This window comes from Papilio machaon, chromosome Z (assembly GCF_912999745.1).
Source record: "Papilio machaon chromosome Z, ilPapMach1.1, whole genome shotgun sequence".
NCBI lineage: Eukaryota > Metazoa > Arthropoda > Insecta > Lepidoptera > Papilionidae > Papilio > Papilio machaon.
In genome coordinates this window covers 7,372,822-7,390,257 of record NC_060016.1, presented here as the reverse complement: position 1 = coordinate 7,390,257, position 17,436 = coordinate 7,372,822, and the positions used below count along the sequence as shown (strand labels likewise).

At 31.5% G+C, this 17,436-nt stretch overlaps 1 protein-coding gene across 1 annotated transcript in view; it reads right to left on the bottom strand.

The window, feature by feature from the left end:
- LOC106717045 (gamma-aminobutyric acid receptor subunit beta) overlaps positions 1–13,222 on the bottom strand; it is a 37,450-nt gene extending 24,228 nt beyond the window's left edge. The window contains exon 1 of the mRNA XM_045685983.1: positions 13,107–13,222. Within this exon, the coding sequence (XP_045541939.1) occupies positions 13,107–13,171 (65 nt within the window). The 5' untranslated portion in view covers positions 13,172–13,222. The remainder of the gene's footprint in view (positions 1–13,106) is intronic.
- Between the last annotated feature and the right edge of the window lie 4,214 nt (positions 13,223–17,436).

The window sequence follows — 17,436 nt, the reverse complement described above, 5'->3', positions numbered from 1 at the left end:
ATAGACAAAACCACAAATAAACATTTGTTACAATTGTATTTACTACTAAATACACGTAAGCTCTTGTTTTCCTCAATTTCATCTGAAATGTAAAACAAAAGTGTTTCACTGGTAGCTTAAAACATTTATACTGAACACAAATTTAGATTTGAAGCAGTGGATTTTATAAATGTACGAGTAAAATGTACGGAGAGACAAAGCACGTTCACACTAAAAACAAACTCGTAGTCTGTCTATTTCAAACAAATGTTTGTCAAAGCTGAAAATTTCTCTTTAGAAGCATAGTACGTATTATATATCATGAAGTAAAATAATTCATAAAAGAATCTAATATTTTTGTATGTATTAAATTACTAGCTGTCGCCCGCGACTCCGTCTACGCGGAAGTAAAAAAATATAATAAGCAGCCTATGTGTTCTTCCAGATTATGATCTACATAGATGCCAAATTTCATCGAGATCCGTTGATTCGTTCTGGAGATACCTTCAAACAAACAACCATCCATCCATCCATCCAAACATTCGCACAAATGACTTTGCATGGTAGTCGAAATGATTACAACAGACCATATAAAACTACTGGTACTGTCTAAAGCTATTAAAATATTTCTATACGAAATGTGAAAGCTTTGTGAATATCGCGTCAAATAAAAATTCTCTCAATTTTATTGTCTTTAACTCGCCTTCATTCTTTTAATCTTTGATAAAACATAACAATATAATTAACTAACCTCATTTCGCGAAGCGGGTACAAAATTTCATCGAAAATTGTTAATAATTGTTCCCGTTGGGGAAACGTGTGAACATATGCAAGATACTTGACACTTTGCATGTTACACTTGAGAGCACAAAGGAAACCGGTTAGCTAACAAATGACAGGTGTTCTGAGAATATTGAGTATTTGAGTCATATTATTTATCGGGAATGTACATTTTATTGAAAATTCTAACATAAATTGTATAAACAAAGAAGCAACATCAACAACATCATTTAAAAAAACATCATTTGTACTATTTTAATTATTATTATAGTGAAATTTGGGATTAAAGATTTGACAAAAAACTATCACAGTGGAATTTTTGATGATGTTGAATGAATTGAATTTCATTAATGAAAACTGCCCGTTGAATAGAATGGAATATTATTTTAGTAGTGTTGAGATTGTAAATTAATTTTGCTCGAGAGATTGAAACCTTTTATTAAAGCTGATATGAATAAATAAAAAAAAAAAAAAACACAAATAACGCAAACAAAACCAACAGGGGTATTTCTTTCATTTTGTATCTAGAATTTTAACATTGCATCATTTTAAATTTAACAGTTACAATCCTTGCTAATATGATAAATGCGAAAGTAACTCTGTCTGTCTGTCTCGCTTTCAGGCCAAAACTACTGAACCGATTTAAATGAAATTTGGTACACAGATAGTCTAGAGCCTGAGTAAGGATATAGGCTACTTTTTAAAGCGAAAAATGGGTTGCGAGGCCTTGAAAGCGGGGGTGGAAGTTTGTATGGAAGTATCGTCATTTTATAGGTAGAAGCTTGAAACTTATTTTTTAGGCTGCTAATCTAATAAAATTTTTGTAAAAGTTTTAGCCTCAAGAGTGCAATATAACAAAAAGGAATAGGGGATGAAGGTTTGTGTAGGATTATTTTCACTGTCTATTTGCGAAAACTATTATATAAAAACAGAGTTTTCCAGTTAAATAAAAATTAATAAACAAACACGTAGGACGTCGGTTCAGTAAAATAATTAGCCTAAATGATTAAAATGCTGTACGAAGACAGTATTTCAAGCGGACGAAGTCGCGGGCACAGCTAGTACAATATATAATAACTATGTCTACCTCTAATTTGAATTTGTGGCAAGAAATATTCAAAAAAGTGTTTATCGTTTCACTGTAGATTACTATCGGCCTCGCAATTAATTGTACACGTATATTAAAGTAGCACATTAAATGGCTTCAAGTTTTACGAATAATAAAAGCTTGAGTATTGTCATACAAACGCGATAAATGGACGTTAGTCATCAAAGGATTTTCCAGAATTTTAATTATTTTACGAAATATTGACAAATTTAGTTCCAACACGACAATTCGCAATAATCCTTTAAGTCGTATATATGTTTAGAAAGTAGTTTTAAAGAAATTTTAACAAACATGACCAACCGTAAGTGTACTTTTGTAGTCAAAGAAATGTATACTTCAAACATACTTGAAATTTCTTCAACATTTAAACTCCATGTTTTGAGATACATTTGTTAAAATTATAGTTGAAAGTGCATAAAGATTCCTTTGTACAAGTATGTGCGCGGATTACACTATCAAGTGTTATTGCTTGTTATTTGTGCTTGATAAAATTTGAAGATTGTTAAAGTGAGGTTACGTAATGGTACCAAAAGGAATCGCAAACAACAAAAGGAAAGTTTTCTCTTAATGCAACTTTTAACTGTGAATACATTGTTGTGGTTAGGTAAACATTCTGATATACGAGTATATATAGCGCTTTGTAAGTCGCCATGAGTGCTAGACGCCATTTTCTTTTAAAAGTAATAATACCGGCAGTGCGCTTTGAGTACGCTAATGAAAAGCCGCTCCCATACCGAAACCACTATGTAGGGCACGACCGCTTATGCCTCCAATGTGTTCTTACACTTAAATAGAACTTTGCGTGATTCGATGAGGCTGGTCGCGTGAGCGCGCACCTTAGTTGTACCGTGTATGCAAATACGAATAGTGAACTATTGGAGCAGACCTTCGAGTACCTAGAAAAACAAAATAAAATCCGGGTTGAAATGTTTTTATTCAGCAACGGGGATTTAGAATCGCATGCGAAGGAAAATTGCTCTTTGATTTATTCTCTTGCTTAATATTTTCTTTCGCTTATAATATACACGCAATGGTTAACATAACGTAACTTGTACATTAAAAACCTCATTTTATTTTGATAAATTACATGATATTTTAAAGTGCGGGAAAGCTTGTTGTAAAAGTAATCAGTATGAGTTTAGACTAAATTTATTCACTTCTAGCTACATGTTTTGATATAATTGATTTCTGTCTGACTGGCAGAAGGGTGCTTTTCGTGGGTAAGGGATTTGATAAAATCAAACAATCCATGAAATTATTTCATTGCTTCATTGATTTTGACAAGTGAGGTACAAATTAAACTCAGTAACACCGGCTATGTTTTACTTTATATAAAAAGTTAATCTCATATTCGCTAATTAAAAGAGAACCTACAATAAATTTACTACATGAATATTGCGGCGTGTACAATGAAGGTAAAACAAAGTAATTAAACGTTGCAGCCTTGCAGCGAGCTATTAGAAAGCGACCTTGAGGGGTAAAGCCCTATTAATAATGTAATGAATTAATCGCAAACTCAGCACGTGGCCTTAAAACAAATGCAGTTTCTTTACGTACTATTAATTGTATTTTAAATACAACTTATTAAGATTGAAAACGGGTCAATCAATAATATTAATAGATCTATTGCGCTAATGAAATAGACGCAACAATTGTGATGTGCATTGCAATAAAACGGAAAAAAATAATTGTATAAAATCTTAACATATTTCATTTTATAACATAATAATAATAAGTGTTTAAGTTGCAATAATGCTGTGGATGAATATTAATTAAATTACTGGCCACCAAGAATTCACTAGAGAAATATAAAAAAAAAAACACCAAGAGGTGTTGAGGTGGGAATTTAGTACAAGATGTGAAACAAACAGCGTAACAACGATTTATTTGTGATGTTGCATATGGTACTAGGTTACATTTCTTACAGTAACTAATCAGTAAAGAGAGGTGGCTCAGAATTTAAGCACTTGACTTGTAATCTGCAGTTCCTGGTTTCGCATTTAACCACGTACTAATGTGTTTTTCGATTTTATATTTACATATGTACATTTGTCTGTCGCTGAAAGAAAATACCGTGATGTAATCTGCACCTCACCCTTAACTTCGGTTAGGCTCCGAAGTGTTGTTGTATAGTGAACTGATGACGATGAACTAATATTCTAGTCAAAATTAGATATCATTTCGGTATGATGAACTAATATTTTTCACTTGTTCAAATTTATTTTTAAGTTCACACTTCTCACTAATATATACAGAGTGATGTTTGTTGCCACCCAGTAAAAGTAGTAAGTATTAAAAATAGATTTTTTATAAAAATGTTTATTAATAAAAGGCAATGCAATTTTTTTTTTCTGTATCGAAAATTAAAATATGTATAACGACAGAGCAACGACCTTTCGCGAACCGATTTTAAAGCGTTGTGAAAAAATCCAATGCACCCGAAAACTATTCTCCATTCTGCAAGATTAAATATTTGTATAATTAAATTAATATAAGTATTAGTGAACACTGAAATATTAATTCAAATGCATTTTATATAGTATTCGATGTAACGTCAAAAATGAACAGGTAACACTTCAATATTGTACATTTTCATTTTTCGTTCGTCTGCTGTCGAAATATGAAAATGACATCGCTTGATAGTAGTCAATGGTCGAGCGGCTTTCATCATCACATACAATCAAGCAGAAGCGTTTAAAATCCCCCGAAATTCTGATAAATTTTATCGTGCACACTTAAATTCCCGAACTCCATGCAGACGAGCTACGCGAAATTTAAATTTCAATAATGAATTTTCGTTCACGACAACCTTTCAATTAATCATTGGAAATGTATATTTACAGGCTTTTAAGCTTTAACATTTACCTATATAATAGTAGTTTAACTACCTATTTAATTTAAATTAACTCTTATTTTTACTTTAATTTTGTTTGTTAAATTGCTTTACCTACATAGATAGTCTTTTGTTTTATTATTTGATTGTTTATGCACCGATATTTTATATACTTTGTGTTTATCTGTAAGTGTAATTACATGTTGCCTGAAACCTATTGTAGTAGTGTCTTAAACAAATGTAAGAAAACATGTACTCTTGTTGATGAACCAAATAAATATATAAATAAATAAATAACAAGTTTTCATTATTAACCTCTTATGACATATTGATTAAATATGTTATACAGACATTTTGGTTCCTTATATATTGACACACTAGCTGTCGCCCGCGACTCTATCCGCGTGGATTAAAAAAAAATCTTAATAAGTAACCTATGTGTTCTTCCAGACTATGTTCTACATCTATAACAAACTTCATCAAGATCCATTGAGCCGTTCCGGAGATACCTTCAAAAAACATCCATTAATCCATCCGTCTATCTAAACAATCAAATTTATAATATTAGTAAGATGTAGACAGAGATAAATGTGGTTGAGGCTCCTTTTATTTTGAAATATAAATAACAAAACTATTCTATTTGACGTTTTTCTTATCTTCGTTCAAATATAAAATATTTAATATCTTTTCACAAACTAAGATCGACGATGATTTAAATCGCTGTGTTGTATTATTTAATTCAGCTTACGGATGTCGTATTCAGTACTGAAATTCGCTTTGAATACCTGACTAATACACTCAATAAACCCAACCACTTACTGTAAAGGTGATTTAGTAAAGCCAATCCTTACTAGCATGAAATATTTATCGTGATTGTAATAGACAGGTGATTGAAGGTATTATTAAGTTAGCTGTCAATTATACAGCTCGTAGTGGGAATATGTATGTGTTGAGATTTCACAATAACCTAATACATGTTATTGCAATTGTTTGTTAACGAGTGATTGAGTACACAATTTCTGTGTTGATTATTTCAATAAAATTATTATTTTATGAAAAGAAGGGCAGATGAAAGCTGATGATGACAATCTTGAACATGATGATAGCGAATTTTCACTCCCACATAAATATACCTTTCACAAATATTTACAATAAAGATATTTGTTTTAATTATAATAAAAAAATACATAAAAAAGTACAAGTGGAAATGAAAAAAAGTTGTAAAAAATCTACAGGTGATTTACTTTTTGTCCAGCAAACGTAATATAATAATGTAAAAGTATAAATGTTTATTGCAACTTGCAAGTTTAGAATATAAAAATGTAAGCAATGAAGCATATTATGGAATATCACGCAGAAGATTATCCGTAGCGTGCAGAAAATGGCGTAAAATTATTATACAAGTGCCGCTCAAAGGAACGCCGCGTGAGCAACGCTTTTCATTTTAGTCGATACAAAATATGCTATGCAAGGAAGTGTTTTAATGTTTTACAATTATTTTAACAACGTTTAGATGATCTGAATCATATTTTACTTATTTTCAACATCCTTGAGTTTGCATTTACTAGTATGAAAATCTTGGCATATAATTCGAAACAATAATTTTTTTATAAAAACTTTGTAAGTTATACTTTAGATAAATAAGTAAAATTAAATTATGTTTATCTACCAACATCACTTTCTCGATTAAGTGCAATCATGTCTCCAATATAAGGGCCTCTATTATAAATCTTGCAGAATGGAGAATAGTTTTCGGGTGCATTGGATTTTTTCACAACGCTTTAAAATCGGTTTGTGAAAGGTCGTTGCTCTGTCGAATGGCTTGTTTTTTTCATTTTGGCAATAATAGGTTCTACGAAGTACGAAATGTATGGTGGCCGACTATTTCCAATTTCTATTGTTACTGCGCTTGGTTCATTTTTCTGCTCTGTTCTTTGTTGACTACATATATCGCACATGGACTAATGAAATGTTTGTAAATAGAAGGTTTTTTAGTCTAATGAAAGAACCATCATCATCATCTTCTTACTCACAATAATCAAACAATCACATCTTCCGTTACTCCACGCATCTATCTTAATATACGCATTTCCTCCACATGTACCAATTTCTATTAAAGTTAAATTATAGACAAAAGCACGAAATCGCAAGCAACAGCGTGTTTTGCGTATGAATAATAATTACAAATTTAATATGTTATAAAAAAGTTCTTTGATTTCATATACATTTCTTTTTGGCAAGATTTGAATAATTCAAATGTTTGACATTATTTTGATAATTAACGCGCTTGACGTTATTTTGACTTTGGCATTGCGGCACATGCTGTTCAGCTTGTTATTTAAGAAAGTAATTGAAGGTTATTAATAAAATCTGCTTATTAACATCTATAAAACAATACAGTAACACGTTAGCTTGAACTTCATGCTTCGTTTATATTAAATAGTTGTAGGGTACGACTATATCTTCCCCTATGGAATGATGTCAGTGGAAGTATACTGTTAGAACTGTAGTTAAGATAATACCCCAGAGTAACATTTGAGGTAAACGAGTATTTCAACTCACATGCATATCCCATCAGTGACTAAATTTTCTAAGTCGAAAGCCAAATAAGGCAGTCATAATATGTATATAAGTAAGCTAATGCCACTCATTCGTAGTTTATCTAGGCATATTGTGGAAATTAGAAAAAAAATCCATATCAAATGAATTCACTCACATAGTGAGGTCTAGCAATATTTTGTTGAGGTTTCTTTTGTGCAGTTAAAGTGTGGCGTACTATAAAAAGTGTGGAAACACATCACTTAGAAGATAAGTTCATTCGATATGCAATTTACTAATAATTACAATTTGCATAGGCATATTACGAACTTGTATTGACGATCGATCGGCGACATAAGACGCGAATTGTGACCAAGCTATTGCTAATTTGAAAATAATTTCAGTTTTAGTTAAAGTCTTAATTATGTGCACGCTACTAAATGTGTTATTGTTATTTCTATGAATTCTTGACTTATTACGAAATGCGCAATGTAATCTTTTTTCCTCAGCTTGACGTTTCTACTCAAGACTTTCTTTCATACCACAATAGCACTTCTTTGAATTAAAAATAACTGTGGCGTGCAGTAACAAATAAGATCTACCTTTGTACTTGATTATGCTATTATATTTAGCATAGTTTGTAATTAAAGCTAGCAACGTTACGAGAAATAAACTTATACATACAAGTAAATTTTTGAGCCAGCCAAAAGGTAAACAAAAGGAAAGAGAAATGTAAAAGGATGCCTTTTATTTCCATTACTGTGCACGGAGTAAAAATTTTAGTAATGTATTTTTGTTCAAATTCGGTTTCACATTTTTAAATGAAAATACTAAATTTAATGTTTGCTTTTAAACTAAATGCAAATTCAGCTAACATTAAAATTACTTTATTTAAATAAGTTAATAATGTTTTTTAAATGTTTTATGTATCGTTTTAATTAGATAAGTATTATTTAGTTGAATAATGAGAGCCGACTACCTCTTACAGCGAGTTGTTCTGCACGTAACCACAAATTAGACCGGCTGCGTCCAGACTCATTAGACATATGTGAAGTCTGTTGTTTAACGCTACTCAGTTAATGAAACTTATGTAGTTAGTGCTTAGAATTGAATTTACTTTTAAATTTTATTAAATTTTAATATAAAACACTCTTTGTATTTATATCATACAACTCTCTTATCTTGCAACATGAATTTGGAATTCTTAATATTTGTAATATAATAATTTAAAGCTTTTTTTTTTAAAGTACAATGTCTCGCCGATGTGTTAGGCACAAATTTGAAATTTGAAGAAGATTTCCTTACCTTGACTGTACATGTTTTAACAGGATGTTTTGAAACATGTTCTGTGTGGGATTGGAGCTAAATATATTTTCAGTTCTTTTGTCCTTAAAACGATAACTATTTCAATGATTTTTCCTTTAAAAGTTCATCATAATATTTTAGGTAAAAATTTACCCACATAGTTATTATTATTATCAAAATCACTTTTAAGGAAATAATTTATACGCAATAAGAATAGTAAAACTTTAAATAGATTACTTTACGGGAACGAAACGACCTTCGCCATAAAGAAAAACTAATTATGGGCAGATGTTACTTTGTAGAAATCCATTAAAATAGAGAAGTAGAAAAAGTTAATTTGTTAAGTGGCGAGTCTTAACAAATACAGTCCAGTACTAGAATTTTTTTATGACTTCGTTGCAACTTCCATTTGAATCATTCACAAACATCAGGATCAAGCCATTTTATTGAATGAAATTTAAGGTTTATCGACTTTTTATGTTCATTTACGTGAACTCTTTATTCCTTTCTTTTTCTTTATTTGATTTTATAGGAAGAAATTACTTTTTTAAATGCACATACTAATGTTACAAAGGAAAATATGTTATTCTCGTTTGAAAACTGCATTAAATTAAAACATTTTCTCCGGATTTAAAAAAGAAAATTCTAAATGATTGTTTTGGTTAAATTATTGTAACAATTGTCTATCGAGTTATTCAGCTAGATTTGTAGTAATGTAAGTCCCGGTGAGGCGGAGCAAACAGGGTGGTGCATCGAGCAGGCGGAGTCGCCGTCGTCTAAGCTAAACAACTCTATTGGCTGCTTTACAATGCCACGATTGTGTATATGAAAATACATATTAATTTAACCAAAATCTTTAATAAAATTGATTTTATGTAGATTATTATTAAGTATTAAAACAGCGTGGGTGGCTCAGGGGTTAAGCACTTGACTTGCAATCTGCAGGTCCTGAGTTTGAATCCCGCCATTTACCAATGTGTTAATCGATTTTAGAATTACATATTTACTATTATCCGCGTTCGTACGGTGAAGGAAAACATCGTTATGCAACCCGCACATATGTGTGAATTCCCGGGAGAAAAAGACAGCAACGCGGCTCTTCACCCGTCACGTTCCGTCTCCCGAAATGGCGAAAAGTGGATTGCAGACGTTCATTGGCCACACGAAATGGACGTCCGTGATATTTGCCTACTTCCCTCGATTACAGGCGTGAGTTGTGTGTATTAATAGAGGGTAAAACATAGGAAAAATGGCTACAACGCTGATTAAGGTGGACATTTGATGAATATTTTGGTTATACATTTAACTATGGAAGAAGGACTAGAGGCAGATCACCCAATGTTAGGTAACGACCACTCCTTTCATATTTCTGTAGCAAAATATCAAACTAGCTTTTATATAGAGAAGAAAATATTAATTGAGAAAAGAAGAGAAAAAACGACTTATGTCACGGCTACTTCATTTTTCCGAAAAAGCGCAGAATCAAACACTTTTAGTGTTATTCTTGTGTGCCCTCATCTCTTTTCTTAAATTACTAAACAAAATATGCAACTAAACGGTCTGCAAAGAAACAAACGGTTGCTACGAACGGCTACGATATTGATGTAGCACTTAAATGCTTTCTCCTATTCATGGAGTTACGGAAATATTTTGAAATAAAATTATTTATTTACAAAGTTATCGATATTTTGATCAATTCAAACCTTTCGTTTACTGTAGATTTAAAGAAAATCTGGCTCAAAGGTAGTATAAAGAACTAGCTAACTCTCTAAAAGACGCCGTCACATAATATCGGCATCTGGCACGGGTATTGAATTTCGCCGTTCTAATAGTTACGTTATTCACTTCCCATCCCATTTACAACGCACTTGCATTTTTCTCTACTATTTCGACCGTAATATCATATCATCGGAAACTTTTATATTCTGAATTGTGGTTACTGAATTCACACATTATTCATTATATCCTGTTTGTGAATAACAAAAGACAACTTTAAGCTGCTACGTTTTGTGTAGGTAAAGTCTAACATTCTGCTATTTTACTCCTGACTAATACCAGGAACAAACCATTTCAAACTTTAATAGCCTGTTAGCTTTAGTAAATAGTGCAGCACACAATGTGTGCAAGTTTTAATAGATCAGAGTTGTTCACAGCAGTTTGAATGTCTCTACCAAGCAAAAGTTATTAATGTTTGATGTTGATGCTGATGGAAATTTTTATTACATATTTACGGTAATAAGGTATAAAGGTATATGTACAAAAATTCTATAAAAAGATAAACAGAAAGCGTTGTTAATGTACATTATTCTAACAAATACTATTATCTTGAACTTATGTACAGATACGTGGGCGTTTAACATCATTTTTTTTGACTGAATTATAGATTTTCTAAGATGACGTAATCTGTGTTTTTACACTGCCCCCATATGTTTTAAATTGTATCGCAGGTATTTTCCTGTATTCATTCTTATATTGTTGAAATGAATAAATGCGTGTATCTTTTTAGTGTACGTGACCGATAACTACATTTGCGTATTTTTTTTAAATAAAATAAAATTTTCGAAATATGATTATATAAATCTGAGACTTTAAATTATCTATTTTAGTTGCAACATCGAGTCGGAGCCACTTCAGAGCTTAATCCTACCGCAATTTTTTATGGCTCTCGAGGCACTTTAGTCGAGATTTCGTACATTAACAATCTCACGGTAATATCGTGCAAGAGGCGAAACTACTTTAGATATTAATGATATAGAATAAAAAATTAATTTTTCATAACGCGATTAGATTATAATTGGTTCTTGTTATTAATTATTTCAAATTAATTTATAATTGAGGCAAGACAATATAGCGGTATTATAAGAATTTAAGGGCTGCATGTTAACATGACATGAGGAGTACTATATAATGAAAATAAATTAATTCCTTTTTTAATTAGTGAAACTCTCGCGAAGAAACAATATTGTGTGGAATTGTTACGAGTACACCGAATTAGACTACCAAAAATTTAGTAAAGTCAAAGATAATCTATTAGTTTCAAAATTTATTGCCAAATTTAAACTTTTTGTAAGAAATGGGGGCAAACGAGCGGTAGGAACTGCAGATGCGCTGCCGGCCTTTAAATGCGAGAAAGACCCTAAGTCTTAGTTGGTTTCGATACAAGTGTATTTTATTGACGTTTGCCAACTGCGTTTGACTAACGTCAACTGCTACAGGCTCAACGCTAACGATTCTAAAAGGTAGTTATTCAACAGAAACCGCATAAGTACGTTATTTGCGAGAAGGTGCAATTATTGATGTTATTATTATAAAAAAAAAACTTCTAACGTATTGTAAATATGAAATGCTTTCATTAGCTATGTCGTAACTAAACATTGTGATACTAATACAAAATATAAAATATACGTTTATTATTTTATTTGAAATTATAAAGCAATATTAAATTAAAGCAGCATTTCTTTTATAAACACGTTTATATTACCTATATAATAATGTAATTGTAAAAAAACAACAGTATTTTATTAACAAAGCTATTTTTCCACTTTCAGTATGTAGCGGTTGCGGATTGTAGCAAAATATTTTATTAACAATTTGCATATACTTTAAGCCAAATATGTGTCTATACTTTGAATAAGAAAAATAAGAAATTATAAATATTTGAAGGTTGAACCAATAATAAAAATATACACTTGGATTCATAAGGAAAGAAAATTATGATCGACCAATTACTGTTAAAATTTAAACTATTCTTTTAAAAATACTGAATCGGTGATCATATTTATCGTTTTATAATTATTTAGTGATTTCTAATATGTGAAAGTTAGTTATAATAACAATAGAGTATTTAAGCTTTCTTAGCATAGTCCTATTAAATATATTTTTAAAGAACGTACTAAATTATATTGTACGACATTTCAGCCAACGTATTCACCCCAAATATTTGTCGAATCGATAAAATCAAGTCCAAATTTACGCACCGTGCGTACGTTTGTGTAAGGAAATTTTGGTAATCCGCTGAACCTTTTGCGAATCCAGGAAAAAATAAATTGTAAGATTATCGCATTCATAAGAAAATCAAAATGATGATTTCAGTGGAAGAAAAAAAAATAAAATTATTTAAAATAAAAAATATATATTTCACTAGCAGAAGATCCGCAAATTGTCGTGCGTAAATACGAACGTACTTTTGTAACATACTCGTAAAAAGACGAAGCTTATAAAAGTGAAAATTATTGAAAATATTTTGATTCGACTCTAAAAACTTATTTAAAATATAAAATCACACATCGCTTCACTTGTTAGAAGTTTTAAAAAGAAAATTTTCAATGTAAACAAAACTTTTAAATAGTTTTTAAAGTAGTTTTAAACCTTTTTAATTCACATAATACCTTTTAAATATGTACCTAAGTAACTTTAACAATTATTTTAAGCACTTAAAATATTTTATTTTAAAAAAGATCGTAAAATAAAAGTTTTGTTAAAGTTTTAAAAGTTTTTTTTAATTTAGTATTTTAGGTTTTGACATGGTTTGTAGTGTTTGTATATGTGGGGGGTAATACTCACGCGACATGGTTGAGTTGCGGGAGCAAGGCAGCCGCGAAGGCGAGCAGCAGCGGCACGCCGCTCATGGCACGGACGGTGAGCGCATTGAGGCGCGTGCCTCGGCTTCGTCGCCGCTGGTGTCGTACGGCAAACTGCCGAGCGCGTTCGGCTCTGCGACGCGCGCCGCGCCGTTTCACATCGATCGCTCCATGACCCGGCCGACACCGCCTGTCGCTCGCCCTATCGACCAACGCGCCGTCGCAGCCGATGCGACGATACTCGACTAATAATTACGCGGACTATTCGAATTAAAACTTTAAACATGCGCGCGATCCTTACTTTTGGACCTTTAGGACAGGACGAACTACTTCACAACCGACCATGTTAGAACAAATGTAGCTTAAAGTTTACTTTAACAAGTTTATAAAAGTTGACAGCCGCAGTATCAGAAACTTTTTACAACTTTTCGCGCACTTTTATTTGGTATTTTTTTTAAAGTAATAAACACAAAAATTTTATTATAAAAAATAATGTTTGAATACTTTTCTTAAAATAAAAGTTTGTTAATTGAACTTTTCCTTTTACAATTGGCGCGTCAAAGTTTCAAATATTAAAAAAAGGTTTTTTTCAATGACTTTTGGTTCTCAGCTTATTCATAGTATTTTATAAATCAACTTTCTTCAATTAACTTTTCTCTGTCTTATTTGAGAAAAGTTAATAAAGCGCAGTTTTGCCTGCGGCGTGTAATGCGCATGCGTACAAGACATGCCGTCACTTTTCCTTATTACTCTTACTCGTATTTGATATTTGATAAACACGTTTGGAAACTAATGGAATCCATTAAACGGCATTCTATTAGTTTGAAAACTTTGTAAGGAGTAAGTTTATAAAAACTCAAAATAGATTTATCATTTCCATAAATATATTCAAAATAAGTAAAGTTAAGAAACTATTCTCGCAGTTAGTCGTAAATAAAGTACAAGTTTTATAAGGGTATTTTTTTCCTTTGGTGTTTGGAAATTCAATCATTTTTATGATTCTTGCATTTATTGTTATTACTCGTATAATCAAAAAAGTAGCTCCAGCAGGTCTAGCTCTACGGCGTCTCGCCAGCGGTATCTGCCGATAGGTCGGCGGCCAGTCGGGGTCCCGAGGTACGCTGCTTTCGCTCCCCCATCCTCATAAGGTGGCCAAGTCATCGGAGTCTGTAAGCTTTGGCTTCTCCTATGATATTCGGCTCAGCCACCAGCGTCTCGATTTCTGCATTGTAGCGGGCTCTCCAGCTGCCGTCTTCTCTTTGCGTTGAGCCCAAGATCTTACGCATTATTTTTCTTTCCGCTACCAGAAGCATATTAAGGGTCAATGTGGAAGCCTCGCAGCCATACATATGAACACGGTAATACTAACTGCTTAGATGATAACTTAAATACTGTTGGAACTGTTTCAATGATCCCTTTCATTAAGAAGTTATAAATAATACAAATAAAACCATTGTTTAGAAACATAATAACTTTTATCCATAACATTTAATATTTACTGATAAATGTAGTGAACCGACCACTTTTTCATTCAGTTAAAATAGTATCAATCGAGTTCGGTTTGAATTTATAACATTGTGTTAGAGTTCACACTTCCTCGATTATAAAAAAGCGACGAGTAATAAAAAAGCAATTCGCACGAAAAGCCGATTTCGTAACTTTTTAATAAACAATTTCACAGGGTTGAATTTTATTTCATTATAAGATAAAGTATATTCGATGGACAATGTTATTTTGCTACATTTGAATGCCTCTATTTTTTATAAAGCTCCTAATATTAGTTGGCGCTATGTATATACATAAAATATTGATTTATAAAATATCTATTCATACATACAGTTATATACAAACATATTTTCAACGTTTAGAGACGTTTATAAATATTTTTTTCTTTTACAAAAATGTAATAAAAAATCTGTTGACCTCAGTAGAATTTAACTTAAATTTTTTTCTTTATTTCTTTAGATGAACTGAAATTAAAAATATTTAAACCAAGCCGCTCCTTTTTGCACTCGTTAATTCAGCAAATGTTTCACTTTTTCGATGAGGCGAAAATATGTTTTTTTTTATATATATAACTTTATGCAAGCCAATACAGAGTGTCTCCGCGAGTGTCATAAATCGTTATTCCTTTTGTAAGTTTTGGACAAGGCTATGTTTCCTTAATTGCTCTCTCGTCGGTTCAGCGTATGGCGAGTGGGCACTTCACCTTTGACAGCGGCGTCGCTGTGTGCCGAACAACACGAATAGTGGCGGTTACAACTCGACTGGATAGCATGAATATATTAAATCATGTTACTGTATCTAAACGTTATGGCAGACATACACGGACTGTTTTAAGCAATCGCGTCTGTAAAAGTATGCATGTTTTAGCGGTGACTATGAACTGCGTTCCGTGTACGGCGGAATTTATTTGATATGTAATCTTTCTTATTGTATATTGATGATATAAATTAAACGTGTATTATAATCTAAAAGTGCAAAAAGTTTCCGCATACTGCAATTAAATAAATACACGGATATAAACCTTCCTTGTAGACTAAGCTAAATACATATCTAACTACTGGGTGGAACATAAACTAAGAGATTAACCTATTGGTAATTATTGTGCTCTGTAAATCAGTCCAATTACACTAACAACTTTGAAACATACACATTGATTAATCATCACTAATAGTGTTTGCTTTGTTGATTGGTAATCTCAGATTATATATTCTGTTTTGATGTTGACTCTGACCTACTTGGTTTTTATGCAGTATGTTAAAATTACTTTAAATTATGTATATCAGTTTTATTTTGGTTAGATTGAACTATGTCATAATATATTAATTCCGTTAAAATCCTTTAAGAAGTAACATGTCTAGTTATCTAAAATAATTGTTTTACCTTTATATTTAAATTTCATAATGATCTTGATTCATTTAAATTAAACTCAAAATGTTTAAGTTGGAACAATTTTCTTTTCAGTCCTTAAGTGTCTTTTCGGTTTGAAAGTGATCCTGTTAGCCACATCTACCATTAAACATGAACACGTGGCAGTCGGTATTTTTATTAAGTATATCAATTTTTTTAGTAACTAGCTAATGCCTGCGACTCCGTCCGCGCGGAATTAAAAATAAACCTACTTAGTAATCTATGTATCCTTCCAGACTATTTTTTATGTCTATGCCAACTGTCATCGAGATTTGTTAAGCCGTTCTAGAGAAACATTTTAACAAACATTCGCCTTTATAAGTAAGATTTCATATTAGTTACATTACATTTTGAAGATATTAGGTATGGTCAATGAAAAAATTGTCTTTGCTTTTCCTTTGCAATAGGAATTTCTAATTTTAATTTAAATAAAAAAATAGCCACATCAAGAACGTTTCTTTGAAGAGTAATTGCCCATTTCATATTCTGATTGATGTCAGATTGTGGCCAGAACACGCCGATGTGTATAGATTTAATATTTTAAATATCCATGTTGGGTATTCGATACCTTAAGGAAGATTAAAAATAGGCTTATAACTTTTGTTTTTACGCTTATTTTATAAAGATTTTTTTTTAGATAGAAGGTTTTCTTGGCTCTTAATAACCTAAGAAGCTCTGCTAATTGTCTGTGATATTAGAGATAAATTATCCACAAGTTGGCTCATCATGCCAACAAGAAAGTTGCTGAGTGCTCTTCACTGTTAAGTGACATCTTCAATCAAGTACCCAATTATTATTCAACTTAGAAAAAAAAAATGACTGACATTTGAACGATTTACTAGAATGTTATAAATGGCTAGCCTCGATTCTTTTATATTATTTTAGAATAAACCGTAACCTACTAAGTAAAAGCTTGTCTCTCCGATTTGTGTAGAAATATCATTGTTCATAGCTGTTCTTAACTTTGTAAGACATATTTACCTTAACCACTTAAATCTGTTTTTTTATTGACAGCCTAATGGAAATTTATTTTCATAAATGTAGTCCGCCTGAATATGCTTAGTACTTTTTTGTTGGAGTCACAACATAGTATTAAACTATCAAGATTTTAAAATGATAAATAATGCAGAGTACCATTTTATCTTCAAACAATGCTTCTCGAACAACATGCAAATATGCAATTTTGCCAGAAGAATTCACTGTCTTTTGAAATAGATATTTTATAAATCCGGTTAAGCTGAATATAAAGAATATATTTTTAATCTGTGCAGACATAGAGTTTCAAAATATCTCAGTAACTATGTCAAGACCTCGGCTTACATAACAAGCGGAAGCGGCGACTTTAAAATCTATATTAGTCCAAACTGCGCTGCAAATATAACTTATTGAATATATAAGAA